Genomic DNA, 25,474 nt, shown 5'->3' with positions numbered 1-25,474 from the left:
ATGAGAACGAATAGGAGCATTGTCAGTAATCCTTAAAACTTTCTTTTGTAGAATACATATATCTTGTCGGTGAGATTTTTGTAGGCATTACCCCATGCCAGTATTCCATAATTAAAATACGGAAGTATCAGCGTAAAATAAAGTATAAAGAGTGTTAATTTCGGAAATAAATATCGAAGTTTATTTATTACACCTATATTTCGCGATATAGTTTTGGATATATTAATGATGTGAATGTTCCATTTCAATTTATCGTCAATCATGAGCCCAAATAATTTGGTTGAAATGACTCTGTTGAGAGGCGTATTGTCCGAAATATCTTGCAAAGATTTTGCAAAGTATTACTAAATAACATAAAAATTTGTCTTAAGCATGTTAAGAAATAATTTGTTGGCGTTAACCCACTGCACTTCACGTTTTAGTTCAGGATTTCTAATAGAAAGAAGCGTAACTGGGTTAGCATGAAAATAAAATAAGTTGGAATCGTTTGCAAAAAAATGAAAGATAGAAGAACATTAAAAGATTTTAAAAAGTCGTTTATGCATATGATAAATAACAAAGGGCCATGTAGGCTTCCCTGTGGAACTGAATTCTTTCCTTACTACCCCAAGAACATTCTCGCGGTTGGTTGGGACAACAAAATAACGGAAGATGGATATGGATTTTCAAAGCAACTATCGAATTGAATATCAGTTGTCCGATTTTTTTTTTCTGTTAGCTTTTTTCCACTTTGGAAAAAGTACGAGTTAAATGTACATGTATCAGCTATTGCTTGCGGTTCTTCAAGCATGTCAAGTGAAATTGTTAGTCTGAGATTTGATTTTGATAATTTGTGGTGTTTAACTCTTTCTGTTCAATGCTCTGCTAATTATTCTCCATGTGCTTTTCGTGTTACTTTTATTAAGCTCACAAATTGCATAGTATGATATTGTATCACTTATCGCAGTACATTGGTCAACATATTTTTACGACGAGTGTATTTTCACGAGTCTCATTATTTGCTTCGTATTTATAAAAAAAAATTTTTTTTAAGTCTTAGAATAGACGTTGTTATCCATGGAGGCCTAGGGAGTATACTACAGAAATGGCTAGGACGTGTTACTCAATAGTACTACTGTTATTCGATTAAGGGACTGCACCATCCTTTATAAGTCGTGTTTTATTACATACACCAGTGCCACCCTAAATAGAGCTCTAGACGTAGTAAGTTATAAGATTATTGTTTTGTTGTTGTTCAAAATCAAATCGTAAATATGGATTTAGAAATAGAAATTCGAAATAGAAATCTGAGAATTGAAATGTTCCAAAACTCATTTTGGGAAGCGGCAACTCCCATCTTTTAACGTCTTTTGGTCTGAAGCGGCCGGGGTTTGAACTCCTGACCTGCCGGTTGTGAGACGGATGCTCTACCAACTGAGCCAACACACCGATTTCATTACAGTGATATCGTTTCCTCTAAAATTTTAAAACTTGGTGGATGTTTGAGTATAAAAAAAGGTTTCATGCAATAGATGGTAAACATGTTCACATCTTCAGAAGATGTATAAATTAGCTTGGGGAAAAACCCTGCAGAATTGGATGAGAATAGCAGATGACGATGAGAAAGATAAGTATAGTGGTAATGGTGTTGGTCATGATGATGATAGTGATCATAACGATGACAACGATGATGATGACGATGATGATGATAGTGATAATGATAGCGATGATAATGATGATTATGATGTTGATGAAGATAATAACGGTGATGATGATGATAACGATGATGATAACGATGGTGATGATGAAGATGATGATCATGATCATGATGATGATAGCGATGATAAAGACGATTATGATGTTGATAAAGATCATGATTATAATTGTGATGATAATGGAGACGAAGAGGATTATAATGACCATAATTATGAAACAAAATAAAGAGGAAAATGGTGGAGGTGATGAAGATGATCATGTCAGCAGCGGTGGTAGTAGTAGTAGTATTAGTACTATTAGTAGTAGTAATGATAGTAGTAGAAGTAGTAGTAGTAGTAGTAGTAGTAGAAGTAGTAGTAGAAGTAGTAGGAGTATTAGTTTGAGTAGTAGCCGCAGGAGCAGCAGTAGTATGAATAATAGCAATAATAGTAGAAGTAGCAGCAGCAGCAGCAGTAGTAGTAGTAATAGTGCTCTTAGTAGCGCATAGAGGTAGCAGTGGTAGCATTTTCTGGATAAGTCAGCAACAGAAATGCTCATGCATGCATTTATATTCAGTCACTTAGACTGTAATAATAGACTGCTTCTAGGAGTCCCAGATACTCAGCTTTCTAAACTTTAGCGCATACAAAATTCAGCTGCCAGGCTATCAAATCGCAAAAAAAAGATATATGAACAAACGACACCGATCCTACATGTACGTAGTCTTAACTGGGTTCTGATGAAGGCTCGCGTTTTGTTTAAAATCCTAGCTCTTGTATTAAATTTGTTAATGTGAATGCCCCTACCTTCCTCAGTGATCTAATGCAGAAATATCGACCCAGTCGAAATCTTCGTTCACATTCAAAGGACCTTCCGAAGTCCATGACATCTGGTGATAGAGTTTTGGGGGAAATGGCGCTAAAATTGTGGAACAACGTACCTAATGATATAAGAAGAATAACTAATTTCAACGGATTCAAACCTGTGCATTCAAAACATATATAATCAAACAAAGTAAACTTCACAGAGCAAAATGCTGAAAATTTCTGTTTCTGTTTGTGGTAACTCCCGTAGGAACTCGGCAGGACAGCATTTTGCTGGTAAACGCCAAGCTGGTATAAAACCAATTACCTATGAAACATTTTATACGTCTAGGTTTTAATCAGTCATAGTGGCTGACGTTATAGACGACAGCTATCACTCTCGGGCCTGTTTATCAAAATTTCATCAAAATAGAATGACCATGATGACGAAGTTACTAGATTTTAGAATTTTTAATTATTCTTTGAAAACAGTTACATGTATATCCACTTCGTCATGAATATTCATAAGGTGGGCTGATGATGTCACATTCACACTATGTTATTACATGAAATCATAGTTGTTTCATTTTTCATATATGTGGAAATGATGTGTCTCCATTATGATGAAATAAGTTACAGCAATGAATAACTAATGCACTTAATCAGTTGTCAATCCAATTGTTTTAGTTCTTGGTATATATTTTTTTAATAAACCCATATAACAAAATACAAAACAACAAGTGGGGGTATGACATTATCAGCCCACCTAATGAACATTCATAAGTACATGACTAAAACTGTTTCACCGGAATAATGCAAATCTTTAAAATCAAAAACTTTGTTATTTGTTATCCGATTTTGATCAAATTTCCAGCATTTTGCTTTGTGGATTGTACTGTAATTATTGACATTGTGAAATATTTCCAACCTGGACCACCCCTTTAAGTAGTACATGCATTAGCTCTATAAAAATTTTAAAAAAATTATTCTACACGCACAGAGACTTTTAATATGGTATTATGCATCTCTAAAAAACTAATATTAGTTTATATTAGTAGCAGTAGTAGCAGTACTACAAATAGTCGTAGAGGTAGTAATAGCAGCAGCAGCAGCAGCAGTAGTAGTAGTAGTAGTAGTAGTAGTAGTAGTAGTAGTAGTAGAAGTAGTAGCGGTAGTAGTAGTAGTAATAGTAATAATAGAAATGGTAACGTTAATGGCATTATTAGTAGTACCAATCGCACTTAGTTATAACCCACGGAGTTATAAGAGTCACAGATTAGCAATCATTATCAACGATGTAATTGCGGCTCTCGGCCTAGTGTGAATTATTCTATTGCTTGCAAATTTTGCAAAGAAACCCGTGTCCGTGTGCTGAAGGTTAAGAACCCAAGGAGAAAATACAACATCGTTTATAGTACCCACCACTGTGCTTTTGTATTGGGAACTGAATCTGGAGGATCAAAGTAGTTAGGGCTCAAAGGGTGTAAGCCTCTCTGTTTTACCTTCCCAGTTGAATCCTTTTTCTTCCAGGTCTTGGGGTCTTGGGTTGAGGGAGGATCCAGTGGAAAACGTGGTTGATTCTGAGGGCAACTAAAGAAGGCGGGGTATGGAAATTAACACGGGGGGGGGGGCAGGAACGGTACTTTTGAAGCTAAAACAGTGTGAGGCCTAATGGGATGTTGCAAGAAACCTTTTATTCATTGAAACTCGATTTCAGGTCCCTAAATAAATTGAAAGCAAAGCATTTCATTGCAAATTTGCAATTGATTTATGGTCAGCTCCTTGCATCAGCAAATACAACTTGGTTTGCTTTAGTTAATACTGATCTTTCACTTGTAAATCTGCATCTTGAATTTGCAAATGATTGCAAATATTTTCTTGCAACGCCCCTAGGACAGGCAGTATGAACAGTATTAACAACAACAAAAAGTTATGTTGTTTTTACACTGGGATGTCGAGGTGCACCATTTTTTCGACTTCCATAAGTAAACCTCACTTTTTACCATATCGAAAGCAGCACAAACCGGACCTTTGAAATCAGATGGTCTTATTCAGATTGTTTTGGAGGTATGGGAATAGTCTCCTATGCAGATTCTGAATGGCTCGTGGAGGATCTCAGCGCGCGAAGCGCGCTGCTACTGGTTCGCAAAGGAAAAACCAGCCTGAAATAGCGAGTGATATATTTGCACAGCAGGCTATATACACAGACAATATACATATGGGATACACACATTGCAGATGTAGGTCTACATTATTTTGTAGACTAGTATGAGAATGGATAGGGATCGTAACAGAACTAGGATAAACTAGAAGAAGAACTAAGGGAAACAACTCTAGATAAAAAAAAATAATGCAAGAAACTTCCACACATCCATACGACTGTATACTAACAACTATAATCATTCTTTAATTACAAAACTCGAATTGCTTTGTGGACAAAGAACAGGTACAGCAAATTATTGCCAAAAAATATATATTTGACTCTGTGTGGGTTTAAAGGGAAGGGAGGGTGTGTCAGTGTGGGGATACATGTGCAAAATCTTAGCAAAAAAAATACCATTACCGCCGGAGAATAGTGGCTGTACAAAATAATTTGGAAAATAAATAACGAGGAATTTTAGAGTGGGGTGCACCTCTTCACCCCTTGCAACTCTCTTTCCTCGCCAAGACAAACATAGCTGTAGTGTCCCCTTCTGAGGTCCCACGTTGAGCAACTTGTAAAGCTCACTGCGGGTAGGCTACCACACAAATCGTCCCTGAGTGGGCGGTTTCGATCGGGACCAATTGTTATGCAAATCAGTCACGCGCCGGGGTACGCGAGTAAAGACTGGAAGGCTATTGTTTGCCGTGGAGCTTTTGAGACAGGTAAAATGGAAGCCAGAGGCACGCATGTCGAGGCAGACAATAGCTTGTCAACTACTCACAACTATATACCATGAAGTTTGTTTTGTTGTCCCCCCGTGCCTGATGTGTGAGAGAGGTCGAAGAATAGGTAAAGGGAGAGAGAGCAAGACAGAGTGAGACTGGAGTAGAAGAGTAAACTTTTAAGGCCATCGGAAAGAAAAAAAAGGAGGCGTGGCTTGAAAGTTGGTGTCGCGTGAGTCTGTGACGTGCAGGTTAGGCCATTGAAGGTGTCTCAATAGTTCACCTTGTGGAGTCTATTGTTTAAGTTAGGCTTTTATCCTTCGTGTGCCGAGGTACTACTAGACGCGTGCCACCAGAGCTGATCGACCACATTCGCGTGACATAGTCGCAGGGACAACATCAAACTTTTAAAGGCTGTTGACTTGTTCTTCCATATTCTACAAACCAAACAACCTGTTGCTAGAATTCTTCGCTCTACCTGTTGCTCGGTTCGCAGCTCTCGGCATCCCTCGACACTTTTTTTCTGATTATCAACAAGTGTTTGCCACAAATCGCCGAAATCTAATCTCTTACAGAAACTCAGTCGATCTGCCTCTTCAAGAATCTTGAAGAATATTCTGTTCCTAAGCATCATCTACGATTTTGTATTATTTCAGGGATGCTCAATTCCTATTCATCTTGGCAATAGAAACATCATTTCTGCATCTCATTAAAAAAAGGACACAAAATGGAGAACATTGTTCCAATTTCCATCCATACAACTCAGCTTCTTCAAGCCGTCAGTGTGAACAACCAAACGACGGTGCGGACGACGTCGATGGACGATCTCCCCAAGCGTGTGCGACGACTTCGAGTAAACGATTCACAAACACCCGAGCTTACTCGCTGTAAGAGGAGAATCCACTTTAACCATCTCGGCTACGAACTGAACCAACCAGCCCCTGCTGCCGTCGCCCGCCGTAACGAACGGGAACGAAATCGCGTCAAACTTGTCAACCTCGGGTTTGCTAGCTTGCGCCAGCAGCTGCCAAACGGCGCCAACAACAAGAAAATGAGCAAAGTGGAAACACTGAGATCAGCGGTTTCGTACATCAGGCAACTCCAACAGATGCTCGACGAGGAAGCAGCCGTCAACGCAGTCTTCAACGGTCAGAGTTTGCCGCCGACCACAGCCAGCCTAAGCTCGGCTTCGTCACCCGCTAGTTCACCCGGTGGGTCGAGCCCCTGTGAGCCCCTTTCCCCCGAAGACGAAGACCTGCTCAACTTCCACGAATGGTTCTAGAGTTAAGCCTACCCAGCTACCACCCAACCCAGCTTTTGTTTAAACTAAAGGTAAGACTAGTTTTATAGATGTAACATTTAAAGGTTTAGAAGCTGCGAATATGATGTATATAGGCATCAGGTTTGCCAAACTCAAATACCACTGTTGCATTCCTGTGGGCACTATAATTTTTATTATTTATTTCGGGTTCACATATTTCTTCTGGTTAATAAAAAATGCTTTTTCACAAGTATTTGCTTATTTCAACAAAGATCATCACTACTATGACAAAAATACCACTGGAGCATCAATGCGAATTAATAATAATAAAAAAGACAATTATAACATATCAAAAGTGTAAATATATTACTGCAAAGCCTTAATATTATCACTGACTGACTTTCCAAATAAAATATCGATCAAAACCACTCAATTTTTGTTTACAAAGCCTAACACGATCTAACAAATCTAACTAAAATGCATATTGAGATAAATTTACCGTTATATTCATAGTTATCGAGTTGGCGGAAATATTTCATAACTATGTAAAATTTGAAACAAACATATGATATTTTTTCTTACGTTAAGTCACCAGCCTGTCATTCTTGAGGCTAAAAAAGTCCAATTTGTATTATTGTTTTGAAAAAGTCGTTATTCTTGTTGCGGAGAAAAGTACACAGAATGGAGAAAGACGAAAGGTTTTTCAGGATCAATTCTGATAGTGGAAAACTCTTGATTCTACTTATATTTTCCGATCTTACCTGCCGGGTCGCATGAAAATAAAAGAAGAAATAACGATCCAACCACAAGCGCTGTGGAAATTATACAAGTATTGCTTGAGTCCACTGTGCTCTGTTTGTGAATATCATCAAAACCCTTTTTAATTTTATCAGCATACTTGGCAAAATGCAAGTCTGCCAGCCAGAAGAAGATATATATTTGAAAACGAAATTCGGGTTAAAATAACAAATCGTTTCTTGATACTTTTCTTGGCGATAAGAATATTACATATGTAACCATTAAATTAGTATTATAGTAGTAATGGTAATACTAAAAGTTATGTGAGTCAGTTTTATGTTTTTGTTACTATTTGAAATAAATGCTGATATACAAAAAAAGGGAATTCCAATAATTTTGATACCCAGTATATGCATCTTAGGAAAAACCTTTATTACCAATAATATGACGTTTTTCATAATTGACAATGCAAGGAATTGCCCATTGTGATATAATTTGATTGTGAGAATACATCTACACAAATCACGTTTTTTTTTTAATTCAACCTAAAGTTTAGCAACGTAAACATTATTTCACACAAAAACCTTGTAAAAATATTATTTTGGAAGTTGGAACTCAAACACATTTGGCGGGATAACTGCACGTAGGCATGGTAGGAGTGACTACGAAGTTTTATTTTACGTCCACACGACCAGGGAGTTTTTGTTTTGTTTCGAAAATCATATAATAATTCATATCTCGGAACATTAACTCGTCTTTTATTGCAATCTAATGAGGTGCATGATGATAATTTCATGTGTCATATATATCATTCGAATTACTGTCGATCGTTATTTTGACGTTGAGGATATGTGAAAACAAAACCTCAGAAATCAATAATTACGGTTGCACAACAAGGTTGTGGTTTTGTTTTGCTCGTTTGATCATCCACTTTGCTAACTAGTCGCGTGTCTTTATCAATCATTTTCAGGTATGGGCGTGGCTTGTTGATGTCTCGACCAATCGGAATCAGGCGCGTGGCTACCTGGATGCATTAACCTTGAAGTTGACCAATAGGGGCTTCTTTTGACCCTTGGCGGGAGCCATCCATCGTTCAACTGGAACGCGTCATGGGCGGGGCTTGCCAATGCGGCAGAATCCCGTCCGTTCGAAACAAAGCAAGGCAAGAATTTCGCTGCTCCCCTGGATTCTCTAATGCCATCTAGACTTCCGAAGCAACGTTCCACAAGCGTGAGCAAGCAAATGCTCTTAAGCCCGATCTGAGGACACACTTTATTTCAATCAAAGTATAATTCACTCTTTCTAAGCAACAATTGTTTGTAAAATTATGTTATATAACAAAATAATAGTTTGCATTATAACTGTCTGATGTTGATGAATCTTTATATCAAGAAATAATTATGTAGATCTATCATTTCATTTCACTCTTCATACAACAGTATACCTGTATATGAATAACAGTTAGGAAAGTTGTATTCCTCGTTTGAACGTGGAATATACCAAAGAACAGTTTCTTTGAATCCAATACTAATTGAAGTTTATTTTCAACACTTAAACGTGACTGCAAATCCTGAAGAACTGTATGCAAACTATGCAATGGAAACATTTCAGTTAAAATTGCCTGCTTCATTTTCTGCCATTTGCTGCCATTCGAAAAAAAAAGAAAGAAAGATACTTCAAATTGATTCACGCTAAATTTCACAATCTGCCTTCGGATCATATGCTCTTCCCTTTATCCCAGTGATCCTTATCTCTTACAAAAGCAAATTATTGTCAAGATTTATTATTGAAACACATAATATATATATTGTCTAAAATTCTATCGACATCTAGTGTAATTATAACTTATTTAGTCTATGGAGGATTAATGAAACATGTATGTACTATATCGTTATATAGCAAGATTATTATCAGAGGGGAGTCGTCTTCTATACTTCCAAGATATTTTTTCTCAACGTGTATATAGTGTATTTTTTAAACTTAAATACTGATATACAAAATAGATATTGCTTTCATTCTGAAATGTTTATACTATAGGGATTTTCTAGCTGCATCGGTTTTCTGGACCAGAGCAGTGTTTTTCCCCATTCTTCCACAGTAATGTTGAAGAGAAAACACCAGTGTTGCTTATTAAAAATATCGCTTTATTTCTATTTTATTACCGGTCTTTTTTTCTAAAAAGACGTGTCTTTAATACAAGCTTCGTAACATTCCATTTTATAAGAAACTGTGTGCTATAGCATAGTGTTCATTCGACGCTAAACTTTAGACACTAAAAATCTGTCGCATACCATAATTGCTGTACCTCGCATGTTTCTTCGTAGCATAGTTCCTCGTAGATAGTAGAAACGGTCTGAAATGTATTCAAACGAGAGATTCCTTCCTATTTTTGTATTTTTAAAAACATATTATAGTCAATGCCATGGTATGACAAGGGGATAATCACGAAATGTCCACTGAGCTCCGCAAAAGAGAAGAGGTGCGGGCATTGTAAAATGGAAATGTACATCAAGAGGCTTGATTGACATGTACATGTGGATATTTATTTGAATTAATCAGAATTTTTATGTTACTTTGTAACTAAAGTTATCAAACTGTTCTGGTAATATGTCATGTTGAAATTCACAATGGAATTCACAATTCCAAATTCATTTGATATGAAAATTGAAATAGACTGTGTTTTAAACGATTCCCTCAAAATTTTCTTCAGTAGGTTAGAATGTGTGTGAAATCTGAATTCTTCCTTTCTCATTAATTATTCACAACTACTATTCTGGATTGAAGAATATGCAACATACTGCCTTCAAATCAATTTCGTAATAAGTTAAGTGCCTTGGGAGAAAAAACAACAACAAAGTGATTTTTACAGTGATTACACCATTTGTAATCTGCAACGGGATTCCATGCTTGGCTAATTTGTAACGTATATTTTTGTATGAATTTTCTACGCATAGCGATCTTTTTTACAAGCTTTTTATTGCAAAATATTCTGTGTTCATGTCGATCTATAATGTATGTCTGTAAATTTGTTTGTACAAAAGAAAATATAGAACTATTTTTGCCGTTGAAGACGGAGAATGCCAATTAAATATGCAGATAAAACGAATACACGATTTGTGTTATTTTGTTTCCTCTTTTGGTTTCGATGAGTAATGCCCCATCTTGCTTTGTTCTTTTCACGGATACCATAATATCAATGCTGTTTGGAAATCTAAGCACTAATTTCATTGCGGGTGCTCAGAATTTCGTGTATGCAACGATTCAAAGAGAAACGAGAAATGAAGAGACAGAGGGGAAAAAGACGATATTGAGAGGAGAAGACAGAGAGAGAGCAGGAGAGAGAATGACAAGATGCGGAATAGACAGTAATTGCTGGACGACAAACGGAAGATAACAAAAGTGGGATAAAGAATTAGAAATGAGAGGAAGAGAGGGAGTGGGTGTGTATTCGTCATGTCCGTGTGGATAAGCGAGAGAGAGGGAGGGGGGAGACAATGTGTGTGATGGGGTGGGGCGTAAGAGCCCCAAGAATTGAAAAAAAACATTGGAAGATTAAATGATAAAATAGATGGATGAATGTGGGTATGCAATATTGCAGAAAGAAATTAAGTGTAAAAAACTGAACGATCGAGAGGTGCTTCAGAAAAAGAAAGGAGTGTGGCGAAAATGTTGGTGGGTTATGGATGGGTTCTGGCCCGTGGATGTATTGAAGGCTGGATAGCAGGGGAGGGGGGCGTCAGATTAAGAGACTGGAAGACAAGGTAGAAGAGAGGGGTGGAGTGGAATAATGGAAATAAATCACTCTAAAATCTCCTCGGGCCTATACGAGCTGTATTAAAGAATACAATCTTTCTTCATCCATCACAATATTCAACTCCCATGAATACACCAGCTGGAATTAATCTTTCATTCAGTCAGATTTATACCATGATTTATTCACTTTATTCCTTCCCTTCATTCAAATGGTGAAACAAAGAAACCCTTGAAAAATAAAATTAGCATGGTTCTGGATTTCATAGAGTAAACTATTCCTACTGGAGGATAACACAGTGTGTTCACGGTGTGGAAGTTACCTTCACACTGTTCAATTTGATCATTTCAACAGTGTGGATCACCATGTCACATATTCACATTGTAGATTATGTGAACACACTGTCAACAGTCACATTGTTGAGGTGTCCACAGTTTAATAATATCCTCACACTGTTGAATTTGAGCATAGTCTACTGTGTGATGACAGAGTGTGACGCTGTGTTCTAAAGCAGGGATGTTTGAAAAGATGTTTGCATAATTATCAATGAAATTGAAAATTTAAGAATGCATAACGAATGATTATGTTATTCTATTGATCTTTACCTAGCCTTAATTATCATAATTATTTTATTTTTTAATTTTTTATTTATTTTTTTATTTTTTTAAAACAAGTGCACACCTAGTTATCAATAATGCATATAGCATTTCTATTTTTTTTTTGAAAGCAGGATAAAAAAGCATTGTAGATTAAATGCCTTGCTCATGGGCATAGGAGCCGCGGCAGGGGATCGAACCCCGGACTTTCCATGTATAGCCAGACCACTCGGCTACGGCACCTCTTTTTTTTCTTTTTTTTTCTTTTACCAAAATCAAATTTGACGTCAGTTTGAACATCGCCTGTATATACCCATGCTGAGAATTCAATGCAAATTTGGCTTGGAAACAATACATGCCACATCATCATCCTTATCAAATCGAAAAGTGGAGCAAGTAAAGATGATATGCAATTCGAAATCAAATAAAAGCTTCTTGGAATCGGGTTTCATGTAGGGGTTTCTCCCTACCTTTTATGTGATTCATGCAAACGTTAATTACATACAAGGGAATGCATACAAGAACAAACGTTTTGGTTCCCCAATCAATATGCGTTTGTATGTTTGTATGTTAACATAATTATGTAGATAGGGGGGGGGGGATGGGTGACGGTTAAATGAGAAAATGAGGAGAGTGGTGATAAAATTGCATTTATGGTAAACAGAAATGATATCGACCAATTGTGAACATGATTTAAACATGGACCTATTACAACGTAATAAGTCCATGATTTAAACTACTTTTTGAGTACCGATTTTGATATGGCGATTCAAGAATTACATTTTAGTTGAAACTGAATGACAAATGCCGATTATATTAAACTTTGAGAGGTAATAATAGGGTTCAAAATTTTAAAGAATCATAACAATTGAAAAAATGAAAATTTTCTGAAATCAAAAGAAATGTTAAACGTGTAGACAAGGATGTGGGATACATAAATATCAACTCAAAGACTTTGCTCTTTATTTGGGACGGTAACTGCTTTCAGAAAGGATATTTTTCCATAGCTCAAAAACGTCAGAATCATTGCGTTTCACCCAAGGAATGTAAATCATCTACAATTTATATGTGTACCTTTATATATTTAGGTATGATATATGGGGCCTTAGCTGAACTTTTGACCCTATATACGTTTGAAAACATCATAGATCCCAAAGATGTCATGCAGGTAAACAGTTTCTTTTCTTCAGTAAATATTAGGTGTAAATGTGTGATACTTACTAACAGACTCGGAAAACATAATTTATTTCACAAAACAACCCCAACACCCTACAGTGAGACCATCATCTAAAGCTTCCTTGTCCTGGCTGTTAAAGATTATCATCTTATAGAGAACTATCCGAAGTGGTGAGGAAAGAGTATAACAAAAACATTTTAAAAATTGTGTTTCCTTCGAAAAAAAAATCTTCTGCCCGTTTTCTGTCCGGCCGACCCTTGATCGGATAATCTTTAATTTCGCGCTTATATCAATTTAGAAACATTTTCTTTCTTTTCATTCTTAAGACATCTCCTTGATGTTTGTTTTATAAGCCCCAAATCTACAACTCGTGGACCACGCGACACACAACAAAGAAAACCGGGATAATCCCCAAAATACAATTCCAAACATTCGATAAAGGAAAACAAAATCAATATTCCGCTGAACCAAATACGATTAAAGGAAAGTCGTTTGCCGAAGTGAAATGAATAGGGCTTAGAAGATTATTTCTTTGCTAAGCAGATCGTAGCTATCATACTTTTTGTAGTTCTTTAATTTTTGTGGACATAATCAATAATGAAAGAGGAGTACCTTAAGCGGGTATTTCGAGATCGTCATTAAAAGATGAAACTACTTTCAGTTGTTTCTCCAGCCATGTGGTTTTAAGTCCCATTCTTCTCCTGCATTTGATAAATGTAAGCCAATCGAATGTAGGCGAATGACTCTCTCTTTTTTGGAGGGGGGGGGGGTTCTAATACTCAACACACACTGCTTCAAGTATTACTATTATTACTTTTACTACCACTACTGTTATTTTTCTAACAGTCATTATTATTATCATCATTATTGCTATTATTAGTAATATCATTATTATTATCATTACTATTATTATTATTGTTGTTATTATTACTATTATCATTATTCTCATTCATTTTATTGTTATCTCTACCAAGATTATTATTGAAATCATTATCGCCAAGATTTTTCAGTTCATTCACGAACGTTTTTATTACTGTCAACTGATATTAAAATAAAAATCTTGCTCCTGTAACCTGCCTGATTAATACCGCTTTCAGTAACTCGCTGGTCCAAACTAGATCCGGGCTAAGTAACATTTTGAGTGTATGAATGCTGCGTGCTAAGTAGCTCGAACCAGATCGGTGCTATTTTGACACTGTTATTAACAGCACCAGAGTATATTTGAATGGGTGATGGTAAAAGTAGCGCCGCTCTGCTATGTAGTTACTGAACGCTTGTGGTGCGGAATATTTTAGTGCACGCCTGGTGCAGACCCCCAAAATCAATAGTTACTTAAAACGGTAGGCCTATATGATAATAATGAAATACATAATGTAGGATTTATACAGCGAACATATCTACTTTGTTAGGTGCTCAAGGTGTTCATAATTACCCCAGCTCATCTAGTCTACCGGTCAGAGCGCTCACATTTTTTTGAGGAATCACTTCTTGTCGGTACCAATTTACCTCACCTGGGTTGAGTGCAGCACAATGTCGGTAAATTTATTGTTAAAGAAAAGCACCCCATAGCTGGGAATCGAGCCCAATTCCCTCAGATTGGAAGACGAGGGTCTTAACCAGTAGAACACGACGCCCCATGAAGAAGAAACCATTGATTCTCTCCGTCATTAATAATTCAGGCTTAATGATTTCGTTCGCGTGCCCTTTTTTAACTACAGCGTAAAAATGTCGACTAAGTCACTAGAGATTAAAGAAGAGGCTAGATATAATATGTTTTAGCCAAGTATATCATATCATTTTTATGAATATAAATTTTATCACATTCATCATTCTCATTCCAATGAATCGAACATTCATTTGCCAACTATTACTGCTAATTCGCAAAGTTTATTGGTCATTCAAGGATAAAAGTTGTTTGGTCGATTCTTTTCAGCCATTCTTCTCATTCTAGACTCTTCTTTAATCCTCAGTCGATATGTTACGCTGTAGTTTAAAAAAGGCACGCGAATGGCTTACGCCTACTGAAACCATGAAGCCTGAATTATTAATGACGGAGAGAATCAATGGTTTCTTCTACTGTTCTTATGGAAATGGAAAAGGAGAGGGAGAGGGAAAGAGAAACAGAGACGGAGGGGGAATAGAGAGGATAATAAAGGGGAGGGGGCACTAGCGTACCTAGGGGGGGGGGCAGTCTGCCCTACTACGCTACTGGGGGGGGAGACAGACGAAGATAGAAAGTTGTTTAGTGAACGAGGGAAGGTTGTCATGGTTGGGATAGACATTGGGGATGAGTTACATTCATGCCGAGAATTTTGACTTTGGAACGCTTTGTACTAGTTGTAATCATAGTCATTATTTAACATGGTCTTTGAATCCACACATTTTATACATATTTCATGTATTGGTTTCTGCAGCACTTTTCATAATCACATTATCAAAGAAAATACAATAATAATATACGTAATGAATTAAATGACAAGCAAAAAAATGAACAAAATTGATTTATCTATTACATATCGATATTTAGAAGGTTGCTTGGTTAGAAGCGCATTGTCTTTTTTTAACGTATTGAGATGAAAGCAATCATTTTTTTTATTGCTATTTTCTTCATTTTCCTTGTCGACCTTAACTCCTCTCCCCATGCCCCTGCCTGGCTCCAGTATCCTCCAAGGCAGTGACAGATCCAGGAAAGGGCACATCCGCCCCCCCCCCCCAATTTGAGAGGCATCTTTAATACATTTTAGGAAAATATTTCATGCATATGCAAGTCAAGTGCAGGGCCCGTGGAACGGTTTTCAAAGTGGGGGAGGGGGGAGGGCTGACCTTGAAAACAATTACAATCATATGGTAATTGTTACGCTTTTGGAAAAAAAAGAGGAGGGGCTGAAGCCCCCAGCCTTCCACGGCCCCTGAAGTGAGGAACTTTTGTATTTGGTTGTCGATTTTGCTTTAAAAGTGCTCCGAGGGCACTTTTTGCTGCATCTTGAAATGATAATCATGTAAGGAGCAATGTCTTAATATCATTCGATTTTCCGCAAACTTACTTTGTTTAATGAAAATTAAGTATGCTGGTCGAAAACCATTTGAGGTTTTCACATGCCAAATCTATATAGAACGGAATATTGAGAATGGGGGGGGGGGGGAAATCACTCGCTCAAACGCACATCACTTTCCCCTTTTAATTCATTGCTTTGATTCTTTCAAGACGGCCAGGGCTAGCATTGCATGTATGCAATGATGTTATTGTAGGCTGACTGCATGTATACACACAGTCATGGCCCTTCGTAAACTTACATATGCCTATTCCTGATATTTTATCTATTGAATAATGAATTCATTAAATATGAAACCTTTTGTCCTTGGCTTTGATGTTTGAATCATATTCAGCACCAGTCTCTTGTTACAAACACTAAATGTATATCTTAACAAGTGAATTTTAATTTGCAATGATAACCAGAGGCAACTACAGAACTTAATGCACTCTCCAATGTTCAAGTCCCTTCGCGACAGATGTCGTAGAGTCGAATGTTGTGATTGGGGAGATAAAATGTCGCCCATAAATTGCACGCCGACGATTTTCCTGACATATTGAACATGTTGAAAAGGTCAGGCCGAACTGCAACAGTTGGTAGCGAGGAGCATGCTTTTGACACGGGCGCAGCCACTCTTTTGCCCGCCACGCGCGGGCAATTTATTGCCGCTATTGGTTGCCGGTGCGTACGTGCGGGTTGAAATGTCTTTACTGACGATTAAACTCAGCTTCGCACCCCTTTGAAACATAAAGGTACACACTGCCTTCGCACACACACACACTTTTTAAAACGCGCACACTTCTACACATCTGTCATGAAGATCTAAAATATACGTTATTAAAAAGACAAAAAAGATATATGAACATGCTACATGAATATAGTGTAACCGCCCTGAAATTTGTACAAATGGGAAAGAAATGAGGTAAAGATAAAAGAATCATGTGTATATATATATATATATATATATATATATATATATATATATATATGCATATATATATTCAATGCGTTAACATGGTTAAGGAATAAAAAGTATTGTTATGTAGCAAAGACAAATAATCAATTAGTGGTAATTGGCCGCTTTGTATAAAAGTTCCACAAAAATGTTTGTAAAAAGCAAATTTATGTGCAGACGGTCTAAAAAAAGCAAGTAGGAAATCTTAGACAATCCCCACCACTACTCATGAATAACCATTCTTTGTAATAAACTATTTACAAGAAATCTGTTTGGGGAGATTTCATACATTTGATTTGCAAAGCTTTGTTGCTTTTACAATTAAGATGAAACCAAAACAACTTTCATTAATCCGGATTAATTTATCGCACAAAGATCATTCACAAACCGTAATGAGTGGTCTTTGGAGGGTATAAATTCAAATTATAATGTTCGTTTTCTTACAAGCCAGCAAAATCAATAAAGAAAAATCCCCTATAAAGTTTTTCATTGTACAACATTTTTTTGTATTATCGTTCGATAAATTTTCAAAAAGGTACCACATCCAACTGCTTGGCCTGATGGCATCAACATAAGCTCAACAACACGTGCACACAATGAATAGGCAAAATATGAACATAATAGAATATCAATCGACTGAAAAAAAGAAGAATACACAGAAACTATTTTCAAAACTAGCTACATACATTATAATACATGGCTTTGTGACAGGGTTTTGTGAAGAAATAAGGATCTTTGGATAAATCTTATTCATTTTATTAGCGACGGTGTATATTTGCGCATCCTCTTACATTTTGTATGTTACATTGTCTTACTTGTATTGTGGGCCTCGATCCAATTATTGATATGAATTGTAGGGTCCCCATAAATCGGAAAGTATTTCATTTCATTTCTTTTCAGAGGGAGGGAGGGAATAAAACTGCAAACAACACTGCCACGTCTCGGCAATGGCATGTTAAGACCTATCATAAAAAGATATTCTTTTTAACCGAGTTTTTGTTGTGACGTCGCTTAATCCTATGTAGCCTAGGGCATTTTAACCCCCCCCCCCTTAATATTATCCGCGATGAATCTGTATTACGCGAAAAGATCGCCGCGTCGTCTAACGACTTATTTGCGTCAAGTTAAAATTCGCAAAGCAGGAAATACGCGGTTCCTTAGTTTCACAACTTTTCGTAAACATGGTAAATGCATGTCAGACCCAAAATTGCTTAAAACGTAATTCTATGTATACACAAATGTAAAATAAATCCAATGCAAATTCTTTATGCTGCAAATATTTCAAAATGCTTCATTATCTTTTAATGATTTAAAATACGTTTCTATCGATTATGTCAAATCTCAAGTATCGTTAATCAATTGCGGCGTCCCGCAGGGTGCTATTCTGGGACCTTTGTTACATCTCCCATTCTTTCTTTCATCGTATTTGCCAATGATACGAATATTTTGTTATCTCACAATAACTTACCAGAATTGATAAATATAATGAATTTAGAATTCAAGTTTCATCATTGTTTAAAGGTAATAAGTTCTCTGTTATTATAAGTAAAACTCGTATTATGCATTTTCAATCATCTCATAGAAATGACAATTTTACACAGGATATAACAATCGATCATGTGCCTTTAGACGAAAAGGCATCTATCATGAACTCCGCAAATAAGCAACGTGAAAATATAGCTAAATGAATTGGAATACTCTATAAATTAAAAATCTTACCAGAGAAATCTCGTGAAATTATATACAATACATTTATTTTATCATATTTTCACTACTGTAACCTCATTTGGGGAAATAGCCGCAAGACTATTTGATCGTATACTTTGCTGCAAAAGAAAGCGGTTAGAATTTGTTCCAAACAGGTCGGCCCTCTGTTTATCGTCTGAAAATGTTTAAGATAGATGATATCAATACTCTACAAATACCACTTTTAAACTCTTTGCACGCTGAATAAAATTTGAGGAGATAATAATGACAATTGTTTCCATATCTTTCTCTTTAATTCAAGATATCAACATTACACCATTGCTACTTATTATCATTATATAGAGGTCATCCAGGAGCTATTACCTTTTATTGGCTTATCAAATTTGAAGGTATGGAAAAAAAAATTATTACGATTGTTGAATTTAATTGTACGAATGTGCAAAATTGCAACATCAGCGCGCAAATGTAGTTGACATGCTTCCTCCAGTATTCACGGATTTATTTTCAAATGATAGCAATTTACACTCATATCCAACAAGATCATGCAATAATATTCACATGTATAATCACAGGACACCATATGCACATTAAAACACATGAGTATCATGGACCTGATATTTGGAACGTATTGCCAGATTCATATCAGCAGACAAGATAATTTTATTCCTTTAAACGAGCAATAAAAAGTTGCAATTAAACCAATACCTAACAAATTAAACGATTTTATTATTGTAATCATTATCATTTTAATGAGACATTGACTTTTGTCTAGCACATGACTATTTATTGTGTAAGAGAAAATACCACTTAAATAGTTTATTTATGTATAATATATATCCCAAATCGTTGTTGATGTCAAATTTTAGAAGTGCCTTTTCTTGACCAGATTTTCGTTATGAGAAATGTTGCAAAAACCAATAAGTGAAAAAGAAAAGAAAAAAAGCAATAGAATTCAATTTGCGACCGAAATAGAGTCATCGACGATTATGTTCGAAAAAAAAAACATGAAGTAGAAAAAAAATACATTAGAAATTGAAATCACATAAAATACAAAAAAATATTTTGATATCGCCATTTTTTACATATTCGATAAGAATCGCAAAAATGAGATCCAGGTCAATATCTTCTGTTTTACAGCCAACTTTAATTTCAGGAACCTCCCCCGGAGCAACATTCGATTCAAAGTGTGACCCAGTAACCTTCAGAATCAAGGAGGGTGAATCCAATATTTAATAAAATGAGGGGGGGGGGTGGCAGTAGTTTAGGTTCATCTAGTTTGTTCCGCATTTTTTCTATTTACAGTCAAGCAAGATATAACAAAAAAACGTGGGGTGAAACTATTCCGCCAGAGTTAAGGGTACATTTTTTATCAAAACTTTGTTGAACACACACACAAAGAGAGAAAGGGGAAAGGCTCTTATTCATTCATTGTTCTTTTCATGTTATTACTTGCTTTTTTTTCTTAAAAGAACAAACATGGGGGTGTCCTTATTGCGAAATAAAACTAATTGTTGTAAAGAATAGCATGTAATTGCATAAACACACCCCACACCTTCATAAAATATTATGTTTTCAATAAATGAATTGATAAACAAATAAATATTTAATAAACAGATAAAAAAATAGATAAATAAACAAACACATGACAAGATGTTACAATTTTTTTTATAATCGCTTCAGTAAAGGGACCCTTTTATACACAGTGAAGAAACATTCCACAACCATAAGTTCTAAATGGGGGCGCATGCCCCTGTGCCCCCCGCATCCATCAGCGCAGGCAGTAAACATGGTAAAGTGTGCTTGTCGCGAGCGGGTTCCCTACGCCATGCATGTATTGGCCACGCGTACCATAGCCCTCTTAGGTAAATTTACATTGCGATCAGACGCTAATTTTGACTGAGTGAGACCCTATTACTGTGACCAAAGATCAAGGACCATCGAGAAACATAACTAAACACTGGCAACTTATTTACTATAACATGTATAAGTTTACAAGAGAGACGATCTTGAATTTGTACCTAAGGATATACAGATGGGGTGTGTGATGTCTTGTGGTATAACGTGTTATCATTAACGAGCCTTCAGAGATGTATTAGAGCGTACCAAATAGATACACAGTTATGTATATAAAATTTAATGAATGGTGATAAATAAATGAAGAGTAATGGGAGAAAGAAAGAGAATATACTGAGGGGGGCGGGGGAACAAAGAGCCTGTTTTTTGTGAAATCAAGGCATTTTCTTGGCGAAATCTAATATTAAAATCATGTCTTGCATCATTACAAAATAATTGTAAAATATGCACGGTCGGTAAGATCGTAACTAGGATAACAACTCTTCTCTGGGCTCCGTAACACAAAGATTAGCGATCAATCGCTATATGAACTGACCAATCAAGATCAAGTTTACACGCGCATCTGGCGCCAAATACTGACCAGGGACCAATCAGAAGTGTTCTTTTATAATTGCTATTAATCGCTAAGCTTTGTGTCACGGGGACCAGCCCAAAATTGAATCGATTGATCAGTCATTTGTAAATGGGTTAATTAATTAATCAATTAATTAATATATCACATCATTCATCTATTTACTTGTTTATTCATTTACGTATCTATTCGTCTAGTTAGTTTGTAAGTTATTCATTCATTCATTTTAGTTAGCTAGTTCTTCATTTATTTTGTTTTAACATTTTATTTCAATGGTAGGAATATCCAGGTCGGCAATTGCTGCAATAATGGTAATACAAAAAAAAAAGAGGTGGCCGATTTTTGAGGTGGTCATATGTTTGGGTAAAAATCTATCCAAAGGAGGGTAAAAGGGGAATGAAGATGCTGTGAAAAAAATCTTGGCTTAATGGGGAAATTTACAAACATTATTGAGTAGGATTAGTGTTATTTTTACTTAACAACCAAGCTTATTTCAGCATACCCGTTTACCCCATAATCAGCACCCTGGCATAGAATTGATGCGCATATATACATGTATATACGGTCATTTGTTTGGCTCCAGATTGTTTTGGTTTCGGTATGCTAGATAATGGTTTTCTTTTGAGGGTAAATATTATGAGGTTAAATTATCTGCGTTCCCGGATTCACGGCGTTTGCTTTACAATCCAAAAATGCTTCGCAACGAAACACGTACATGGATTCCCCTTTACCATGTTTACCATGTTTACGGGTAAAGCTTTATGATCCAAACATTCTTCGTTAAGTTTGCCTTGTACCAAAATCCTAGTTCTGATTATGGCACTGCCGTGCCCTAATCAAAACTGGGGTGGGTGATTGCATAATATTGATATGAAAACAAGAATGAATAAAAAAAAAATTAGGGTACACGAAAAAATTTATTTTATTTTGGTTCTTAAAACAGGCGCATAACATTACTATATCTCACTTTTGGCAATGCTATATATATATATTTAAATATATACAGACATAGATACTAAATTCAATTTGGTTTAATTTTCTTTTTTTAACCAAACAAACGCACACCAAGTTACCAATAATGCATATAGCATTTCCATTTATTTTAAAGCAGGATAAAAAGAGCATTGTAGATTAAATGCCTTGTCCGCGGGCATAGGTACCGCGGCCGGGATCGAACCGCGGACTTAATATGTATAGCCAGGCGCCTGACCATTCGGCCACGGCACCTCCATTGATATCAATGTGAGAGCGATCGAAGCGAGAGATCGAATTATCGGTAGTTGGGAGATCGCATCGTGTCCAATCATTCGTTCAAGGGGTGTACTTACATCAAAAACGGGGGAAAGTGCTTCAATCATTACTAAATCTAATATTGCAAGCGAGTGTTTTAAGCGAGCCTTTAAAATTTGTTTTAGTAAAAATTTGTTTTAGTTGTTTTAATAACGTGCACAAAATAGTAGAATAACAAGGGAATGATATTTTTCATCAAATTATTTAAAATAGGAGACCATTATAAAAGCAAGGTAGAAAGGGAAGAATTCGGGCAAAAGAGTCAGGAAAGAAATGGTCCATGGTACTGTTTTATGCCCCTACTAAACCGAGAGAATAATGAAGTCGCCATTATTTATTCCCCCCCCCCTCCTCCCCTCTGTTAAGCTTTGCATTGTTACATTTTATACTGAAACAAGTATATATTTAAACTGTACTTTGTTATAATTTTAAATTTTTACCGCATCCTAGACAAGCCTGGGCACAGGTATTTTTGTTTGAAATACAGAAATACCGATAAATGTGATTTGGTATTTTCCATTTGGCTGGCTTTTTGTCTTACATCATTCTAATCCATCTCCCCGAGTTTCAAAGCATCCCTTGACACCAAACTATCAAGGTTATCGATGAGAAATCAAATTCCCACGCTCCCAACGCCATCTGGCTGATGTTCTAGTGAGAAAAACTGGTGGGAAATTAAAAATCAACTAGTCGTATTTTCTCGAAAAGAGTGGTGAAAATAAAAGAGAAAAAAGGGGGAGCGAAGCCATAAAGCCGTAACGGTCCGCTCATACTCTGCTCGGTAAAGACTACATGACAATGCGCGCACGTGTCCACTAGTTCGTTTGTAGAGATCACGCATGCACGCACACAGACCGTTTTAAGGTTTACTAAAAAGAACTCGCCCGGAATAATTTTCTCGAGATGTCGCCCATCGGAGATTTTTCCGGGTTGTTTGTTTGGATTTTGAAATGACAATTTAATGCAATTCATGGTGTTTTCTGTTGACAAGCTAGATGGATAATGTCGCTATCCTCCATGGAATGGATGATGCCGACTTTGAGATGTCGAAAACAACAGCGACTACTATAAGATAGAACCAGGGCCCCTATCTCATAAAGAGTTACAATTGATCCAGTCAAACTCATTTATATGGAAATCCATCAGTGTCATATTTTTTTTTCTCTAGGAAATTTTCACAATGTCCATTGTAAACAAAAAGAAACACACTGAATTTTCGAGAAAACTATGATTGTATGAAATACATCATATCTATAAAAAGAATGTTTTAAACATGCATGTATAATTGTACTTGATTTGTATTACTTTATATTACTTTGTATTATGTTTTGAATGGAAATGAAATAAAGAATTGAATTGAATTGAATAAATGTACATTTTAGATTTTGACGTTGCTGGCTTTCCATATTTGTAGTTGATCGGATCAAGCGGCGTCAGGATTATTTCATTATTATCATCTTCATGAATGCCATTCTCTTCCCATTCTACGGACGTGCTGATACAAAAGTCCAATTAGCGAAACAAGTGCATTATTTGCTCACGTGTAGTCATAGAACTGATAAGTAAATCCATACAGACAGTAGGGCGTAGAAATCATGGGGGGGCGGCAGTCAAATATATTGCTGTACACACGCGTGACCAAGAAATTTCCAAACACCCCCTAAACGAGTTTTTCTCTGTGTGCAAAACAATCCCCTAAACAAGTTTTTTGCGGGCTTTATTTACACATTTTGGCATCTAAACAAGATGTCAACAAATTATGATATCGGGGGAAAAAGCTTGGAGAAAAATCATACCCTAAACACGATTGGCTATTCTTTAAAAAAAGATTTTTTGGAAAAAACATCCCCTAAATACGTTTTACCCCGCGATTGACCATTGACCAGTCTTTCAAAACCACCCTTTTTCTTGAAAATCGGTGTATTTGATACCCTTAACGAGTCCACGCGCGGACCGCGTCCAAAACTGAAAAAACCCCACTTTAAACGCGTTTTTTTTTTATTTTTTTTTTTGGGGGGGGGGGTCACGCGTGTGTACAGCAATATATTTGACTGGAAATGAGACTAAGACTGAGATCCTCGTGATGGAACGTCGTATACTATAATGCAAGATAATGTAACAATGCAGGCGAACGCATTTCTTCATTTATCGTGTTAGATGAACAAGAGTAGCAGTTGTATGTTTCAGGAACTATAGTGATTGATCTGTGACCATGATAAGAGAGAACAAAGTTGGCCCAGTAAAGCGTGTGACTGTCGAACCAGAGGCCGTACATGTAGGTTCGAGTCCACCCCGGGCGGATGACCGAAGCCGGCTGCGTTGTGTATAAACATATCTCCCCTGCTCCATAGATGCAGGCTATATGTTACGGTGAAAACACTCCGTCCCTCAGATAGGACGTTAAATTGAGACCCCGTGTAGAGGAGAGTCTCCATGAACATCCGCACGTTAAGAACCCACTGCACTATTTGTATTCGAGAAGGGGAATCCACGGACGTGCACATCATTCATTAATTAATTTCTTTGGCTTATTTTAGTATTATTTCTTTCCCTCTTATTCGTTCCATTACTCCACCCTCCTTTTCTTTATCCAATCAGTTATGGCGATTCAAAGCTAAATCTAGATACTGGTACTTTAACATTTAATTGTCAGTTTGGTGTTTATCTTATTTGTTTCCGGCAGAGAAAGGAAATGTTTTGACCATAAGACCCTTCCAAATTCTGTGTTTTGAAGCCAGTCACAAGCCTCTCATCTAAAAAAAGTGGTGATCCCGCAAGGGTCTGTGCTCGGTCCACAATACTTCTCGTCGTATGGTCTCTCGCAGCCCATTACTCATCCTATGTACATGCTTCATATTAGGATATTGCAATATACATAAATATACGTTTCCACAAGTACGCATACACACACACACCCTTTCTCTCTTTCACATACACACACACCAATACGCGCACAAGCCCCTTTTATTTTCCCTAAATGCCTTTCCGAAACAATACATCCATAACATTCATAAAGTCAAGTGTATAAATGATTTCTAAAATGGTTCATATATGACAATCAGTCAAATTTCTAACATAAATTTACAAATAATGGTAATTAATCATAGCTAGCAAGAGTGCATCATGCTTCCTATTGAACAATTTATACTTTCTAAAAAAATATATTTCAATATGTCATATTTCCTTTGTAGGACGATATT

At 36.4% G+C, this 25,474-nt stretch overlaps 1 protein-coding gene across 1 annotated transcript; it reads left to right on the top strand.

The window, feature by feature from the left end:
* The first annotated feature begins 5,587 nt into the window (after positions 1-5,587).
* On the top strand, positions 5,588-10,444 carry LOC121406072 (achaete-scute homolog 1-like). Its single transcript, XM_041597081.1, has 2 exons — positions 5,588-6,674; positions 8,312-10,444. Exon 1 carries the CDS (start codon positions 6,070-6,072, stop codon positions 6,622-6,624), a length of 555 nt encoding a protein of 184 aa, XP_041453015.1. The 5' UTR covers positions 5,588-6,069; the 3' UTR covers positions 6,625-6,674; positions 8,312-10,444.
* The last annotated feature ends 15,030 nt before the right edge of the window (positions 10,445-25,474 follow it).

This window comes from Lytechinus variegatus, chromosome 19 (genome assembly GCF_018143015.1).
Source record: "Lytechinus variegatus isolate NC3 chromosome 19, Lvar_3.0, whole genome shotgun sequence".
Classification (NCBI taxonomy): Eukaryota; Metazoa; Echinodermata; class Echinoidea; order Temnopleuroida; family Toxopneustidae; genus Lytechinus; species Lytechinus variegatus.
The sequence above is the reverse complement of the archived record's forward strand: the minus strand, read 5'-3'. Positions and strand labels throughout refer to the sequence as shown.